The following is a 19,194-nucleotide window of genomic DNA, read 5'->3' as shown; positions in this document are numbered from 1 at the left end:
ACAATTTAAAAATAATCCTCGATTGCATGGGATCGCAGCCGAGATTATGGAAGCGAGAAGATTATTCGGGGAGAATGAAGAAGATATCAGTGACCGTGTTCGGGACATACTCCTTTCCGCATCGTAAGTAATTTCCTTCCGCTGTGATGTGACATAAAAGAATAAGTGTAATAAATACTTGTGTTCACGAATATTTTACATTTTCTCAGTTCTCGCCAATACCGTACAAAACGGAAATCCAAAAAGCCACTCTCGCTCGAGTATAAGGCTTCCTCGACAATGAAATCTGTTCGTGAGTATAAGGAAAAATAAGAATAAGATTATTATCTCGTAGAGTGAGATATTGAGTTAAATTTTAGCAAGTCGTAATAAAATAGCGAGAACCGACGAAGACATCGTCTATAATATGAATGAAAACGGCATTGATATTACTCATAATGACGCTGTTCACGGTAACATCATCGAGTATGTTGGCGATGGAGTCGATGAAACGATGCAAGACGCAAATGAAGCTGGTGAATCCCATGACCTCCGAATCTCGCAGACTATATTACGCGAAGGTAAGAGAAAATATTTTTATTCTAATTGCGTGTAAAATTTATACTTGTATAACATTTCAATTTATATTTACAGTACAACAGGGTAGCGGATACGGACAGTCGAAAGAACATCAGAGGGATAAAAGCGACGATCAAAGGGTGTGCGAAGCGACAGCAAAAGCCGACACGGTCAACAATCGTGAGCCCTTATATATATGTATTGAAATACTCGGGGAAATGTCACGTAATTATAGAAAATTTAATATTCTCGGGAGGAAGTCGAATATTCGAATTCTTCCACCTTCCGAAGGAATCAACATTACAAAATATTTAGAAAATGCTTTTCGGGAAATCCACGACTACGCGATAAATTCGGGTGGCGCGAACAACTACGTGGGGTTGACACTTGCTTCTTCGGACTTTAATGCGGAGGCCAGTAGGTTTATCACTTCGACCCGCTCGGGACTTGACCTACAACGAGATTTGGAATCTCGTGAATTCATTAGCGCAGAGTGCCGGAGGTAATGATATTTTAGAACATTTCACAATTAATATTTTCAATGTCGCGGCACCTTCTGGTCGTGGGAAGAAATCATATAAACTAACTCATGAAGATATAGTGAAACGCTCGATTCTTACTATAAACAACTTTGACAATTTGTGCTTTACTCGTTTGTTTATCGCTGCGATAGTGTACAACGAACGCGGCAATGTACGCATAAGAGAAATGCATGATAAATGGAATTCAATGAGGAAGCAATATTCTACACTACAATGAGACCTAGCGGTCGAACTGACACAGAAAGCTGATGTCTGTATACCTGAAGAAGGGTACCGTATTCTTGAGATCGAGTATTTCCAACATTATCTTGCCAGCATCGACAAGATCGTCGTTTATTATTCGAGTTCTCTTGCACGTGGTAAGTCCCTCATGTACGATGGTAGTAACACACTCATCTCCCTCGGGCGCGAAACTAAATAGACACTGAATATTATGTACGAGGATAGTCCCAGAAGTACCTAACAAAGAAAACACAAAAATTTAGGAAAAATTATCTTTATTTCTCTCCTTTTATATATTCTTTTATATATTCTCTTTTATATTCCCTTTTATATATTCTCTCCTTTTAACTCAATACGCTTTTCCCAGCGATGTTCAATAGCTTCGATACCCTGTTTATAGGGGGAATCGTCGAGCTCCTCAAAATAGCCATCAAGCCACTTTGGTTCATTGTTTTGACTGTTCTTTCGTCTCAGGTGTGAAGTAATGGATCTATGTTTCATCCATAGTTATGAATCGACGCAAAAACTCAGCCTTGTTACGTCCTGCTGACTCAGCGGACCCTAGACTTCTTTTATAAATAAGGGAAATCGAATTTATGATTACTTATCATATGGCCGAATGCGCTCAGGCATGATACCACACGACGATATCTCTGGAATTTTCGATACCCCGAAAATACTAACAATCTTGAACCAACTCCTATCCTGTTTCCTACGCGCCTAACCATTGATAACAGTATCACGACATCGTTCTTAGAAATATCGATATTTACTTCTTAAGATAGCTGCCACGTTTTTTTATTTACAAAAGACTTTCGAAATCCTTTTATTGCCACATGCATCTTATCTCCTATAAAATAATCTTCTGGAACATTTCCCCCAAAACCCCACTCTCTCGAGCTGACTTTTTGAGAAAAGTCAAAAGACTCACTCACTTCTCGCCGATCCAGCACCCAGGACAGACGCTTCTCTCCAGCACCCCTTCAGGGTTTTTTAACAATCAAGTCAACTTGTGGCCTAGACCGACCAGTATTCTTCACTTGTTAATTATTCGGTGCAACGATTTTGTGCCTTCTTGGGCCATTGAGAGCGATCCTGCCGAAACCAGCTGCTTATCCTTGGCGCAGAACTTGAAGCATCTATCCTCACAGAGACGCAGCAACCACACCTTTCATTGTCTACTAAGATCAGAGAAGTCTAGCAGTAAGTTACTTATATTTTCTTTTACCTGAGTGACCTCTTTCGTTTCATTTTTTTATCTTTTCTTCTTTCTCTTTTCTTTTCCTTTCGTTTTACTTCCGTTTTCTATCTCCCTTGGCATTCCTCCTTAATAGTAAAATCCAACGTCAGTGGACCAATCTTTTCGATCACAGTCGGGCATAACGAACACGGAATATTGTTCTAAGTAATCGAGAATCATTGTTCTAAGCGCGATTGTTAACCACATATGTATACACATACACATACACATATGGACACATTATAAAATCTTACAAATTTTATTTCATTGTGAACTTCCGTCTAATCACTAATAAAACAAGTTGTTGTTTGTAATTGTAAACCAATCACGTTTTCCAAATAATTATTCTCAATCAAAAATTCTCCCTTCCCTCAACTGTCGCTCACGGTCCTATCCCAGGTAAAAGGATTCAGTTCCTTGACCTAAATAAAGGACTACCGACGTACGTCTGCGCCAGATAAAGGGGTCATTCCGATCCTTGATCTGTTCCGCAGATTTGCGAATACGTCGGAGCTTGCAAAAGCAAGCGTCAAGTTGCGTTCCTCCTCCAGGACGTAACAGCCTTATTGCTGCGAAACTTCGCCAGACACTCGATTGAAACATCCTCACGACGCTGTTTTTATCCCAATCGCGGCACCCATTTTGCGCTCATGTCCAAATTTTCAGTTAATATGTAATGTACAGCACTTTTTGAAATGCCTACCATGTCTGCTAACTCGCGCACTTTCAGTCGATGGTCATCCAATACCATTTTGTGGATTTTTTTCACCATTTCTAGCGTGGTCACCTCATTTGGTCGGGCACTGCGATGTTCGTCTTGGCAGCTCGTACGGCCTCGTTTAAACTCTGCCAATATTTTACTGTTGTAAACGAAGGAGCACACTCCCCCAGAATAGAGTCTTGCTCCGCTTTGATATTGGTTGGAGTGAGGCCTTTCAAATGAAAGTATTGTATCACATAACGATGACCAATTTTTTCCATGTTTACAAATTTACTGAGAGCGTTCACTATTGATGGCTGTCAAACAAATACTAAACAACGTAGCGTCGTTAAACTTCAAACTTAAGCTTTATAAGGTTGGTACCTTCTACCATAGTCATTCTTTTCAAACAACAACCGCTATTTATACGTCAGGTCAGGTACTTCTGGGACTACCCTCGTACTACGAAAAATCCCGACATTACAATATAATATTAAATTTAAGGGTAAAAATGCCGAATAGGGGGCTCCGCTCCTATGACCTTGACCTTGACATATGTTGTTAAGGACACCTTCCTGAGTAACGTGCAAAAGGTTTTACCTGTCGCTCGTTGTTTGTTAAAAAGTTATTAGCAAGAAAAGTTTGGTTTATGCGTAAGTTGCAAGTGCGTTTAGCACGGCGCCCTACGCGCGCCCCCTGCCCCACTCCGCCCTTCCCCTGCTCTTCTCCCGTCCCTTCCCCACCCCTTCCCCTCCGTAAGTGCTAAACGCACTTGCAACTTACTACTTTATCTCTATGGGAAAAAGTTGGGATAAATATGCACATTAGATCAACCCCCTCAAAAGTTCATGACCTTGATATATGTTGTTAAGGACATGTTCCTGAGTGTTATGCAAAAAGTTGCGGCCGTCGCTCATTGTTTATTAAAAAGTAATTAACAAAAAAAGTTTGATATATATACGTAATAACGTATGGTATATATACGTAAGTTGCAAGTGCGTTTAGCACGGCGCGCTACGCGCGCCCCATCTCCACTCCCCACTACATCCCCGCCCCACCCTCATTTCACTTGCCTCTCTTTATCTTCTTCCCATCGTTTGTTTTCAATCACTTTCGGGTAAATATCGGAGACGGGGATGGGGCACGCGTAGCGCGTCGTACTAAACGCACTTCCAACTTGCACGTTTATGAAAGTTTTTAGTAATAACTTTTTAACAAACAGCGAGCGACGGCTAAAACCTTTTGCACATTACTCAGGAAGGTGTTCTTGACAACATATGTCAAGGTCAAGGTCATAGGAGCGGGGTCCCCCATTCGACATTTTTACCGTTTGTCGGTTGTATTCTCGTCGTATATGCTTTGAGTTGTGTATTGTAGGTCGGGTGTGTTGCCTTGTTGCCCGTGTGTGTTGGCCCGGTTATCAGCGGAGCGATATATTTATTATTGTAAGCGAGATGCGATGCCTTGTGTCGGAACGATTGCCACATTAACGGACGATCGTCGTTCGAAAGACCGTTGGAGAGGAGCGCATTCCGCGAGACAGAGAGACGACACAACCTGCGTTCAAGCGAAGATAGATGTCGATTGAATTGTAGTAATTTTGACGCCCAATAAACTCAAATCCAACTCTACATATATGAACAAGTAACTCTACAGTTCTTTTGCGATAGGTAGTGTGCGTTCACTAATACTGTTATCTTAATTATATGCAGCCTCATTTGCATTATAACGAGCAAATTAGATAAATTTTTTGTAAATGTCTTAATTACGAAATGTCTTAATTACGTATATTGCGTTTGATCAAAATGCTATGTGAGAAATATGTAAACAGCAAACTATGAAACATTAAAATATTAACAGAAAGGTTGTAATACCGAATTTTTCTGAATAAATTACACATAAATATGTTAAAATGATGAAATCAATACTTGTGTTGAGATCAATATTCGTGAGCACATTATTGCTTTATGTTACTCCATTCTTTAACTGATAAACACGCGATAATATATGTGATTATTATATTATCTATTCGACATTTATTACTAATTTATTATGAATATTAAAATTTACTTTCAGGGCAAACACAATGATCCTTAGTAGCTCTATAAATAATAGGCTGCTGTATAATAATCATTGCGGAAACGATAAAAAATTTATAATATTTGTTTAAACATAAAGATTACCATTAACATTAAAAATATACAAGAATTTTTTGGCAAATATTTTTAGACATAAGTACATTATCGGAAGTATTTATGTATGCCTGATCAGCTGAATATTTGATTTACTTTACAAGTTTGTTGGAACGAATAAATTACAATATGGTTATCTGCATCCTTAAATTATTATACGACGATGGATATTTATTCTATAGATTTTTCACCTCACTTAAACTCACGTGCCATCTCTTCCTCTCTTTAAAAACCTCATTTTCCTACACATCATATCTAAAATAAAAATTGACACAATAAAAAATGATAAAAATATATCAAATAGAATAAACAAGACAGCAGATAAATATATCAAAATTGTACGTAAAAGAAAGTAACATTTTTGCAAGAAATAATTAATATTTCAATATCTCTCATCTATATTCTCTTATTTTACCATATTATGCACAACGTTCGAATGAAAAAAGTAACTGATATGGTTTTAACGAAGGAAAGTTCTTTACACTATAATAAGGTACCCCATATTGAGTTGAAGTAGAAAAAATAAAAATATAGAAGCTTGTAATTAGAATTTAGTTTCAAAGAATTAAAATTATCGTTCACAATAATTGAACAAATTATCTATTTAAACAGAACAAAATATCTCTAACAGAACTATCAGCAAATTTGGTATTGTATAAGCTTACGCAATACACACTGTGGGTATAGGTACGAGTTGAACGAAATATCTTCCACACCTTTCATTCATCTCTACAATATTCCGGTTGGCGATAGAATGTCTTATTATTTAATGTGTACTTTCTGAAACGATAACTGCAAATTATTACGAAATAACGTCGGCTAAATAATTCACCTCCCTTGCTGCTTGTATTCAGTCTATAGACTATATATGGCGTCAAAAATTCTATATCATGAGAGCTATCTTGTCTTATTTTGACTGACGTTTCATATTTCAGCACGATTGCAAAAGCATACATTATTTTAATTCGTTATAACTTACGCGTACTGTCTGATTTGTACCAACGGGAAATGGGATAATAAATATTAACAGTAGACCTTCCACTTCTAAATCTTCCATTTTCATCATTTGCATAAATATTATCTAGACTATATATCCAACGTCGAATAAAAATCGAAAAAAAAGCACGATATATAAAGCTTCTCGAGCAAAACTTCACTGTATCAATTCGTAATATTTTCCATCGCAAATTCTTATATTGTCGATTGTCCGCACACAATGCGAAAAATGATTCCTGATAAACAGTAGCCGTCTATAATACTATTGTATATCGATTCGGTATAATCATGCAAGCGAAAGTAACGCTGAAAAAGGTGATTGCCGTCGTAAAGTTGAGTCTACTTGTCATATGGTTTTGGCCGTTGCCACAGAATACTAGTACATGCAAAATGCTGTGTATGAAGTTGTATCAGTTTATCTCTGTGATATTAATCATGGTCGAATTAATATCAATATTGTACACTTTGGTGATGAATCTAGATGACCCCAATCTTCTTGTAAAATCAATTCTGGGCTTATTCCCTTGCGGCCACATTGTTTGGAATATTTTGTGCCGCATAATTATTTATCAACGTTTACAAGTAACTAATATGGATATTATTTCTTAAAGATATATAAAAGTTGTTTCCCTCTTTTATTCTTTATTTCTCTCTTCATTTCTTATTTTTTTGTCTTTTTCATACATCCCCATATAGCACAGAAGTTGCAACGACATTGCTGCAACGTTGAAACAATGTGGCAATGTTGTGTCGTTGCAACGTTGCAGTAATGTTCTGTGCTATAAGGGTTTTCAGTTAATACGACTTTATTTTAATACTTTGACGAATTGCAGTGCGTTACATTCGAAATGGAGAACTTTTGCTCGCTAATTGAGTTTCATGAAGAAGCGATTATCCAGAAAAATTACATCGATAAATATGCCAATTTTTACGGTTTTTGCATAGCTTCATTCTATATCGCTCTTTTCATTTTATTCCTGGGGCCTATTGTGCTGGACCAGCCGTTTCCAACACCTACCGATTTTCCGTTCGATACATCCCGTCAACCGTTGAGAGCTATTATATACGTACATCAAATTATCGTGGGTTTGCAAGTAGCCGCGAATTTATCGGTTAACGTTTTCATGGCACTATTGCTCTGGCTGGCATCTGCAAGATTCAGGTTGTTGACTGAGGACTTACGAGGAACTACGAATATCTACGATTTCGAAAAGTGCATCGAAAAGCATCAATATTTACTCAAGTATGATGTCGTTGCTTTTATACCTAAGGCTAAGGTGACTCTGAATACATTTACGCTCGCGCGCTACGTATATCTTCAAGGAAAAATATTGATATATTTTCGAGGATAGTATCAGTCATTCTGAAAAAATTTTATATATGAAATAAAATATTTTCTATATATAGATTTCAATAGCTTTCAAATAATGTGGTGACGAGATAATCCGATGTTATAATAAACATCTGAATGATGTTTATCATGTAAGCTTTACTTCTCGCTGACACGCCGGTGTGAAGTTGGCACCTCATTTTTTAGCACCGCAAGTTTTAACGATAGTGCTATTTGCACCCACAATGGTTCTATAGTTCCTAATAGGTTATATCAATAGTACCGCCGAATTAATTAACAAAATGGCAGATTGAAAATATGAGATGCTAACTTCCCGTAGCACTGCAATTTAAAAAAAACCATTTCAAGCACGAAATCTTATAGTTCTAGAATAATTGTATAGTTCCTGATATGTTTTAGCAAAAGTTTTGGCTTCTAACCACTTTTAAATAATTTTTGAAACTTAGCGCCAGTATCGCACCACAAGAGTAAAGTATGTTTGCTGGCAGTTCCAGCCGATTTCTGGGTTTCTTTTAGTAGTTATACAATAGTTCCAACGCTTTAGATGGGTTTCGTCGCGGGTGCTGGCCTTTAACTATTTTTAAATAATTTGTGAAACTTAGGGGCAGCACCGCACCACAAGAGTAAAGTATGAGTTTGCTGGCAGTACCAGTCGACTTTCTGGTTTCTTTTAGTAGTTCTATAATAGTTCCAATGCTTTAGGTAGGTTTTGTCGCGGGTGTCGGCCTTTAACTATTTTTAAATAATTTTTGAAACTTAGGACTTACACTGCACCACAAGAGTAAAGTATGAGTTTGCTGGCAGTACCAGTCGACTTCTTGGTTTCTTTTAGTAGTTCTACAATACTTCCAACGTTTTAGATGGGTTTCGTTGGAGGTGTTGTCGTTTACCTATTTTTAAATAATTTTTGAGACTTAGTGCCAGTACCGCATCATAAGAATAAAGTATCAGTTTGCTGGCAGACTAAACTACTAAATGAGACAAAGAAGTCGACTGGAACTGCCAGCAAACTGATACTTTACTTTTGTGGTGCGGTGCTGGCGCTAAGTTTCAAAAATTATTTTATATAGTATAAAAAATTATTTAGAAATAGTTAAATGCCGGCACCCGTGACGAAACCCACCTAAAGTGTTGGAACTATTGTAGAAATACTAAAAGAAACCAAGAAGTCGATTGGTACTGTTAGCAAAGTCATACTTTATTCTTGTGGTGCGGTGCTGGCCCTAAGCTTCAAAAATTATTTAAAAATATTTAAAGGCCGGCACCCGCGATGAAACCCACCTAAAGCGTTGGAATTATTGTAGAATTATTAAAAGAAACCAAGAAGTCGACTGGTACTGTCAGCAAACTCATACTTTACTCTTGTGGTGCGGTGCTGCCCTTAAGTTTCACAAATTATTTAAAAATAGTTAAAGGCCAGCACCCGCGACGAAACCCATCTAAAGCGTTGGAACTATTGTATAACTACTAAAAGAAACCCAGAAATCGGCTGGAACTGCCAACAAACTGATACTTATGCTCTGTGGTCTCGTCCGGATGGATATTGTAGTAGTGTCTTCTGTACACGCACTCCCCAACAGTTTATATTCCAGCCAGAGCGAAAAAGGGGCGCGTGCGCCACCGCTCTCCCGCGCGCTCGCGCAGGATCATCTCATTGTGTTTCTGTTGCGCGCAACTCAGTTTGTCGTTTTTTGTGTACTGTGTGTGCTGTGTTTTTTCATTATCCGCTCTTTTCCAGATTGATCTCCAGGATGTCTAAGCATAGGAGCCATCGTTCCCGAAAATGTCGGCATAGTTCTTATTCGCGTGAACGAGACTTCGGCTGTCGCTCGAGCGAGTGCGATTTAGAGGTTAGGTCGCGCACTTCCTCGCGCGATGCTTCTCAATCATCGTGGGCGGGCCTCACCACTATCTTGCACGATATTTTGGCCTTCAGGAAGATCCAACGAGGTTCTGCTTCTCTGCCTGCCGACTACGTCCGGTCTGTTCCCGTCTCTGCGGTGTAAGACACTGGTCCAACCCTAGGCGGACGATATTTTCATCGCCGTTCCAAAGGACTAGCAGGCAGATGAGCATCCGGTTCTTGAGAACTGGGGCGGCGTACCAGGTGCGTTGCCTTTGTTACCCGAAGGCACGTATCCGATTGCTTTATCTGACCATACTTCTTCGCGGGCCAGCCTCCGCTAGCCACCGTCTCCTTCGCTGAGTTTTCTCCACTCCCTTTGGAGCTAAACGACTCCGAGAAGGAGAATACGTCGTAGTTGGTGAGTGAGCTCTTCGGCTCCCCTCCTGCCGTGGCTGAATCTTCGTGGGATTCACTTTTTCTCGCCTCTACTTGCAATGAGGTTTACTCCAGCCTGAAGGAGGACACATGCACGGCTTGACTGTCAAAGTACCAGCTTCAGAGCGAGCTCCTGCAGCTAGGTCGCCCCAAGCTCAACCAGGAGCTTGTTTCAGCACTTGGAAAACGCTTAAGCGTTCTAAAACGAGACGAACATCAGGCATAATCGGGAACAATAGCAGTTTGGCGCGGTTATTGACGAGTGGCTGTTTGGCTCGTCACTCGCCGAACACCTCAGGTCTACGCACGCCTGCGAGAAAGCGAAATGGGATCTCTTGAAGCCGCCGATGACTCCTTCGACGGCGGCTGTTCATCATCCTTCTCAGCCGCCTCCAGCACGTCAAGGAAACTTGCGGGCCTCTGCTCCACGGGTAATGACTGCGGTTCGCAGGTCAGGGGCCGTGCCGAAGTTGAACCGCTCCCGCTCCCGGGGTTTTTGCCTTCGCTCTCAGTTTCGCCGTTGACGGATGTAAGAACTGCGAGCCGATTGGCCGTTTTTCGGTCTACGTGGAAAGAGGTGACCAACGACCCGGAAGTCCTGGGTGCCGTAGATACGATATCCCGTTTGTGTCCCCACCGCCACTTCGGGTATCATTATCGGAACCCATTTTTTCTCCGACTGTTGCGGTGGCTTGCGATGCAAAAATTTCGCGTCTACTCTCCAAGGAAGCTGTAGTTAACATCTCTCCTTCTCCCGACCAATTTTTGTCAAGTTTTTTTCTCGTCAAGAAAGCATCGGGAGGCATGAGTTTTATACTAAACCTCAAATAATTAAATACTTACCTGTCGCCGCCGTATTTTCAGTTAGAAGACAGGCGTACCGTTGTGCAGTTGATGACTTAGGACTCGAGGCTATCGACTCTCGATTTAGAAGATGCATATCTCTTAGTGCCCATTACGGCTCACTGTCGTCGTTTTCTGCACTTCCAGTGGCGTTCGGTTACTTACGAATTTACCGCATTGCCTTTTGGACATGGCGTCATATATTTTCACCAAGCTCTTACGCACACGAGTCAGTCGATCCTAAGCCCTAGGGGAAACCCTATATCAATGACGGCGTAATGCTCAATGTTCTCGAATATTTAACTGAACATGGCACACGTCCGTCGGACGAAAGGGAATCCGGTTCCTATTCTGGAACCCGACAACCCCATCATGACCCGTTTACGCGACCAGGGTTTTCTTTTGCTCGGTTGTTCATCTTGATGATTTCCTCTTTTTTGGGGCTTCGAGAGTCAACTGCCTTCATAACCTGACTGTATCCCTGTCTTTACTTACGTCATTTGGTTTTTCTCTTTAATTATGAGAAATTTCAACAAGTAACTGCACAACATTGTCACTATCTCTCAATTTTTTCACGAAATCCTGCTGTCGCATACTTCGCGAGCATGATAAGCTCTCTTGTATATGTCTGTCCTGCGGTGAAATATGGCTTCCTACACATCAAGGATTTCAAGCGTGAAAACTTTCTTGTTTTAGCGCGTTCTACTGGCAGTTATGTAGCTACAACGCGACTTCCGAAGGTGGTTTTCTGTTCTTTCTAACCCCCGTCAGGCTAAGATCATACGTTCCGTCGTTGCTCGCGAAATTTTTTCGGACACCTCTCTCTCTGGCTGGAGTGCGTGTGGATCGCATCATGCCCGTGGTTGGTGGTCGGCGTCTGAACGGTCCCGTCATATAAATTTTCTTGAACTCAAAGCTGTTTTTATGCTTTGCAGTGTTTTGCTGCAGATCTTCGAAACTGCGACATTCTCCTCCGCGTCGACAATATTACGGCCATTGCCTATGTCAATCGTTTCGGCTCGGTGCAATACCCGCACCTTACATCGTTAATGCGGCAAATCTGAACCTGGTGCGAAGACTGTAATGTTTTCGTATTTGCTTCTTATATTGCCTCTATTCACAATACCATCGCTGATAGCGAATCACAAGCCGTCAGCTTAGACACTAAATGGTCATTGTCGCACGCTGCTTTTTCGAAGATCTTGACTACATTTGGACCATTTGACGTAGATCTGTTTACATCTATTATCAATGCAAAATGTTCTGCTTCTTACGTCTTTTGGTTTCCTGACCCTAGCTCTGTGGCGGTGAATGCGTTTACACTACCTGGGCAGATATAAAATTTTTTCGTTTTTCTTTATTCATTCTTTTACCGCGCGTTCTTCGTAAAATTATTAACGATCACGTAGAGGGGGTCGTCGTCGCCCCTTCATGGCCATCTCAAGCGTGGTTTCCCCTATTCAATCGTCTTCTTGTGGGGATGTCTCTCACCCTTACGCCATCTCCTGATTTGCTTTCTTCTCCTTTCACGGGTCGTCATCCGGCTTGGCGGACGCTTTTCCCTGGTGGTCGGGCGCTTATCCGGCTAGCTTGACCGCCAAGTACCAACTAGTGCGGAGATTACTGTCGCTTCGCTCAGGGACGCTACGGTCCGTCACTATTTTTGCCTTCTTCGAGACTAGTGGTTTTTTATTGTCACTCCTCGGCCGTCCCTCTGTTCTCACCAACTCCGGAGCAATTTATAAATTTTCTCGCTCGCGAGTTCACGCATGTCCGTTCGTATTCGACACTCAATACGATTCGTAGCGCCGTCTCTCTTATCACGCATAGCGAGATTGGTATCCATATGCTTGTTAAGCGTTTTTTTGTGGGGGGGGGGGGTGCTCAGGCCTCTCTGCTCTCGCTGCGATTTCGTCTGGGATCCAGAACCTATTATTGCTCACCTCGCTACTATGTATCCGTACAACTCGCTTCTCCTGTCGCTCTTACCCAGAAAGTTAGCCTTGCGCCTAGCTCTTGGCACAGGTCAGCGTGCGCAAACGTTCGCCCCATTCCGCTTTTCTCAGATAATCTTTTCCTCCGCCAGCCGGTTAGCGGCCGCCCCCGCGTTGGAGCCAGACACTTCTATCAACATTGCCTCCGTAAGGGCCTGGCGGACTTTGAGGGATCCAGGGATCTTAAGGTCCGCCGGCGTGATTCGGTGTCTAGCTTCCAACATAGACTATTGGAGTCGCGGGGGTAGGTGACTGTGACGGCCGCCGATCTTGGTGGCCTCAGTCGTGTCTTTCTCGTTGCCGTCGGTCCTCTCCTCCTGTATACGGCAGTTGGTGTGGGAGGGGGGTCCAGTCTACTTACTCTCCTCCTCCTCTTTCCTCTTTTCCCATCTCCCCACAACCCTCGACCATAACTCCGTCAGCGGAGTGGCCGAGGGCTGGGGAGCATTGGAATCAGCGACCTTGGCAGTAATGGATCCCGGCCTGGGTCCCCGTTGCCCTGCTGTTGGAGCTGGTTTCGGCCGTTGCCTTGCTGTTGGGGCTGGTTTCGACCCTGGTTCCTAAGCGCCAGCGCAAGACCTGGGTTGGGTGTTGTTAAACCATGAAAGAAGGAGGGCGTACTAGGTGGCGACGGGACGCCGTGCGTTCGGGACCTGCATCTCATTTTTCGTTCCGAGGAGAGAAAAATATCGAGAGAGAGGCATTGTTACTTGTACCTGGTGGTACAAGCTGACAGTTTCTCAAAGTCAAAGGTTGCTATCCTTTTAAGACCTGCTGTCCATGTATGCCGGCCTCCACCGTTGCCCCTCCTTATCCGGTGCAAATAATAGAAATAAGCCCCGGGGTCGACGCCATATTTTGGCTGCCCCCGGGCGCTTGGACACGTTTTGCAACGCGCCGAAGGGGGATCCACCATGAAAGAAGGAGGGCGTACTAGGTGGCGACGGGACGCCGTGCGTTCGGGACCTGCGTCTCATTTTTCGTTCCGAGGAGAGAAAAATATCGAGAGCGCGGTAGTCGCTAGACCGGGAATCGAACCCGGGTCTTTCGCTTGCCGGGCGACTGTTCTAGACCACTGAGCTACCTGACGCTCCACGCTCACGACACTCTCCCCTCCCCAGATAACGTTGAGAGATGTCGTTCGGAGGCGACATCTCTAATGCTATCCCGAGCTCACGGCGACTACAGAGAGAAGCATTGTTGCTTGTACCTAGTGGTACAAGCTGGTGTCTCTCAAAGTCAAAGGTTGCTATTCTTTAAGACCTGCTGTCCATGTATGCCCGCCTCCACCGTTGCCCCTTCTTATCCGGTGCAAATAATAGAAATAAACCCCGGGGTCGACGTCATATTTTGGCTGCTCCCGGGCGCTTGGACACGTTTTTTTTGCAATACGCCGAAGGGGGACCCTGTCGCCATTGCCGTTGTCGTCACTGTCGCCTCTGTTCCCTTCCTCCTTCTCTTTTTTCTTTTCTTCCTTCCTTTCTTCTCCTCTCCCTTCTTCTCGGTCTTCCCCTGCCTTGCTGGCAAGGGAGCCTAGGTGGGGAGAGGAGAAGCTCGCGGTACCGGGTTCGGGGCCGATGTATTGAACCCTGGCCTGCCACTGCCCCTGAGGCTCTCCCTCACGTCGAGGAGGCGGTCGATCTCTTGCCAGAGACACTTGTACTCCACCTCCTCCCGCTAGGCAAGCCCCAGGGTAGCCAGCAGGTCGTCCAGGGTCTTTCTGACTCCCTGAATGGCTGGCCCCCAGGAGGGAGGGCCACCTCCGGCAGGTTGTCGTAAAAAAATGGTGGCACTTCGCCGGTGGGCCCCCCTCTCTTTTCTTCCTCCGAGCTGGAATTAGAATCCTTTATTATTCTCCTAGCCCTCTTCCTCAATATCCTCACCTTCTTTTTAGATGGTTGTTTCGATGAGGGAGAGGCGCTGCCTTCAGCCATCTCCGCATATGTTCTCCTGGGAGATTGGGGAGCGGGAACCGGGGCAGAATGGGCGGGAGTCTCCCTGGCCCTTAGCTCCTCTTGGAGCCGCCTGTTCTCCCCTTAGTTTCCAGAGCTCCTCGCGGAGCTCTCCCATCTCCTTCCTCACATCGTCCAACGCACCCTGCCCCTGGGCGTCGGAATACGATTGTGTCTACCTGCAGCTTCATCGATCATGGTTATGCAGAACTAATCTACTGTTCTGTTTGATCTCGAAATGTAGTAAACACAATTCCACATGCAATACATTTTTTCAACCACTGATCTTTTTATACTGACTTCTAAGTTCATTTCTCTTACGTTAGTATTATTCTTTAATACTGCCTATGCCTAGTCTGAAAGCAAAAGCTTTTGTGTGAATAAACTGCAGAATTTTTATAATTAATAAGTAACCCAGATACACGGACGTCCAACAGACGTCCAGTGGACGTTCGAATTTGGACCTCGGGACGTCCATAAGACGTCCAAAAAAGTCCGACGGATGTTTATAGGACATCCATGAGATGTCCGTTATTCATAATTCAGCACGTCCATAGAATATTCAAACCAAGGATCTAAAATGGTCTCATTCTCAATTCTCCACTATTCGTAATTATTAGCAAAATAAACATTCAAAAATACGTAAAGGAAAGGTTAATCAACAATAAAATTCTGAAATGCAAAAAATATTCATTTTTATATCAATATATAAAAATGAATTTCATAATTATTAAATTAACAAAAGTTAGGGCATTATTATAGTAATATATTCTTGATAGTAAATAAAGTAAAAAAATCTAATACTATTTTTTTCGACGAATAGTTAACGAGATATCGTAAGTTAAATATTGAAAAAGTTACCATATTTTCCTTAAACATTTCAAAAAATATTAGGCAAATAAAAAATGTGTCAGACACAAGTTGTTAAAATTAATTGGTAGAAGAAGAAGGTATAATAAAAAATTGGACTTTCTATTTTAAAAAATTAAGTTGACCTTTAACTAACCTTGAAAATGCCCTCTAAATAAAAAATCGATAATGGCATTCTCTTTCCCCTTTAAAATCATGGAACACGTGTTTTAGCTTTTTTTCATATCTTCCATAGTTTTCGAGATTTTTTACCTGTTATGTTTAAAATTTAGCACCCTGTATATATATACAAACAAAATCTAAACAAGCCTTAAAGCACACTTAGTACGCATTAGTGCAAGCAATCAAATTCACTATAAAAATTTTTAGATAATGACTATTGACGTCCAACATTGGACGTCCTATGGATGTCCTAATATGAACGTTTTGAGTCCAAAATCGGATATAGGATGAGCGTCCATTTCACGTTCATGGACGCGCGGACGTAAAATGGACATAAAATGGACGTTCATAGAACATCTTATTCTATCTGGGAAAGTACGAGCTGACGCAGAACATGATAATGAATATAAGTTTTCTAATTTTTCATTGAATTTTACATAGAACTCTTCGTTCCAGACTTCGTTTTTATAAGTACTTCCATTGTACAAAAGGATTTTTCAAACTGTGCAGCTAATAAAAAGATTAGTGGTTGAAAAGATTGAAATCACTGTGTCGATAAAACAGACGAGTCCAGGATCCCCTTAAGTCAGGAACATTTCACTAGCTTTCAAATCTTCTAGTACATACGCGTATTTATAATTAAATTGTTGGCGCTTTGTATTTATTTTTTATTGTGACGCAGAAACATTACTGCATTAACAGGAATGCTGTTTTTAGTCCTTTATTATATTATAAATGTGTGATTATTCTCTACGTTTCCTTCGTATAAACTTATAAAAGCACGGTATCATTTATCATAATAACATGCTCGTCGAGAAGCGTCGTACGCAGAATATTCAGTCAATGTTTATGTGACTATAAGTAACCATAAGCCGACAAATAACAGCATACAGGTGAAACAAAACACGAAATTATGAAGCAATAATATAAATAATAATATTTTAGATATGCAAGTGAAATTACTCTTACAGTCCGTCCCTTTGCATTGGGAACTGTGTTGTTTAGTACTATGGCACTATTAGTAATCGGTCTTATTATCATTGCAGTAAGTACAATTTCGTAGATCTATCCAGCGTTTCTGCATACTCTCCATATAGAGAAGAGAAATTCGGAATTGTAATATAATTATTTATTATATCTGTGTGTCTAAACAGGGAGCATCGTTACAGTTGAAAATTCAACTTATCCTCATAGTCTTCAGCGCGTTATCGGAGGTATTTATGTATGCATGGCCAGCCGAACATTTAATTCATATAGTAAGTCCATTATTTGTCAAAAATAACGTAACACAATATCATTATTTCATGACATCTTTTTTTAGAGCAGTGACGTGGCGCAAGCAGCATTTGAGATGGAATGGTACGATGAATCAGATAATCTCAGGAAGAACGTGCAAATGGTTATATTAAGAAGCCAGAAACCAATAATTGTTGCGCTGCCATGCGGTCTACCGTCGCTATCTTTACGTTACTACGCATCGGTGAGATATAGAATGATTTCAACAATTGTTAAGATTTCTCGATAATTTGCCAATATCCATTTTACTTTCATAACAAAGATATATAATAAAGATACATAATAAAGAAATATAATGCTGATAAATATAATAATTATTCATCGAAAAAAGGATACATGTTTTTGATATTATGTTGATAAAATGTTTCAGTATCTATCAACTATATTCTCCTACTTCACTACAATGCGATTGATATTCGAAGAGCAAAGTGATCAACTTTAAGCAAGACAGTGTAGTTTCAATGAGTTTTAATGAAAAAGAGTTTTCTGCATTGTATCATATAAATTACTAAATTATTATATTAATAGCTTATAAATAGATTTATTTAGACTAAATACCAGCTTGAAAACCCTAGTAATCCCATAACTTGGTAAGATACCCTTATGAAAAAAAACCCTCAATTTTTGTGTAAATACTGAATTTGGGTGTTTATCATGAAAGTTGAGTGTTAACCGTCAACATTCGGTGTTAGTTGAGTGTTAAGCATTAATGTTGAGTGTCGGTTAGGTGTTACTATCAAATTTTCGGTGTAACTTTGATGTAGATTCTCAATATTGACTGTCAATTGGGTGTGACCATCAATATTCGTTATTATCTTGGTGCAGAAACTCAATATTGGGTGTGGGTTGGGTGTAACCATCAATATTCGGTATATTATTGGTGTAGACACTGAATATTGAGTGGTTAAGCATTGGGCATCAGTATTGGATATCGGTTAAATATGACCATTAATATTCAGTGTTAGTTTGATGTAGATGTTTAATAGTGTGTGTCGGTTAGAACATCAATGGTGCAATAATGCGCGCGTGCCAGTAGTTAAGAAACCTATATCTTGAATAAAATATAATGTTGAGTAATTAGTCTTTTATTCTTCATTTTTCAGAATATTTCAAGTTTGCAGTGGACGACAATATGTACAAATGAAAGTATGTTTTCGTGAAACCCTTGTTTATTCATTATATTCTTATTTAACAACTTGTAAATGAGGTATTAATTGAATAACTAAATAGGCTAAATATATTTTCATTTGACTGTTACACATTCATTTTGATGGTGTTCCATCAACTGGGTGTAATATTCGAATAAAGATATATACAGGATGTCCCATTTTAATGTCCTACCCCATATAATTGTTCAGTAGTGAAGTTTCAAGGAAAATGATCTGAATAAAAGTTGTAGGGATTTAAGTGAGCAACCTTATGATGAACTTGACTTTGACCTTGACCTCTATTTTCAAGGTCATTTGAAGGTCAACTTGCGTTTTTCAAACGGGAACCATTATTTTTTATTACATTGTTTTTTTCTACTAGTTAATTTGAATAACTTTTGTTTAAAATATTTTTCTATTTATTTAATTTTTTGAGATATTTGAGGAAAACTTGATAACTTTTTCAATATTTAGCTCATGATATTTCGCTAACTATTTGTCAGAAGAAAAAGTGGTACTAAACTTTTTTGCTCTATTTAGTCTCAAGAATATTTTGTTACATTAATGCACTGAATTTGATTAATTTGATAATTTTGAAATTTCCAAAAATCAGCAAGTTAACAAAAGTCAGGGCACTATTGGAACAATATATTCTTGAGACTAAATAGAGCAAAAAAGTCTAGTACCACTTTTTCTTCTGATAAATAGTTAGCGAGATATCGTGAGTTAAATATTGAAAAAGTTATCAAGTTTTCCTTAAATATCTCAAAATATATTAGATAAATAAAATAATGTTTTAGACAAAAGTTGTTCAAATTAATTGCTAGAAAAAGATGACCTAATAAAA

At 40.5% G+C, this 19,194-nt stretch overlaps 1 protein-coding gene across 1 annotated transcript; it reads left to right on the top strand.

Annotated features, from left to right (window-relative positions):
- Positions 1 to 7,289: 7,289 nt before the first annotated feature.
- Positions 7,290 to 17,742, top strand: LOC105181304 (odorant receptor 13a-like). Its single transcript, XM_025300301.1, has 5 exons — positions 7,290 to 7,693; positions 16,849 to 16,948; positions 17,058 to 17,159; positions 17,225 to 17,383; positions 17,570 to 17,742. The coding sequence occupies exons 1-5, from the start codon at positions 7,299 to 7,301 to the stop codon at positions 17,639 to 17,641; spliced, it is 828 nt and encodes a 275-aa protein (XP_025156086.1). The 5' UTR covers positions 7,290 to 7,298; the 3' UTR covers positions 17,642 to 17,742.
- The last annotated feature ends 1,452 nt before the right edge of the window (positions 17,743 to 19,194 follow it).

The sequence above is a fragment of the Harpegnathos saltator genome, unplaced genomic scaffold, assembly GCF_003227715.2.
Source record: "Harpegnathos saltator strain DR-91 unplaced genomic scaffold, Hsal_v8.6 scaffold349, whole genome shotgun sequence".
Classification (NCBI taxonomy): Eukaryota; Metazoa; Arthropoda; class Insecta; order Hymenoptera; family Formicidae; genus Harpegnathos; species Harpegnathos saltator.
Note: the sequence above shows the minus strand (reverse complement) of the source record. Positions and strands in the feature narration are given on the sequence as shown.

Bases quoted from the DNA above. Each gene is read 5' to 3' on its own strand.
- LOC105181304 (XM_025300301.1), top strand. From the start codon at position 7,299: ATGGAGAACTTTTGCTCGCTAATTGAGTTTCATGAAGAAGCGATTATC. The intron at 7,694-16,848 runs GTATGATGTCGT...ATAATATTTTAG, and splicing joins AAGCATCAATATTTACTCAA to ATATGCAAGTGAAATTACTC. The intron at 17,384-17,569 runs GTGAGATATAGA...AAAATGTTTCAG, and splicing joins CTTTACGTTACTACGCATCG to TATCTATCAACTATATTCTC.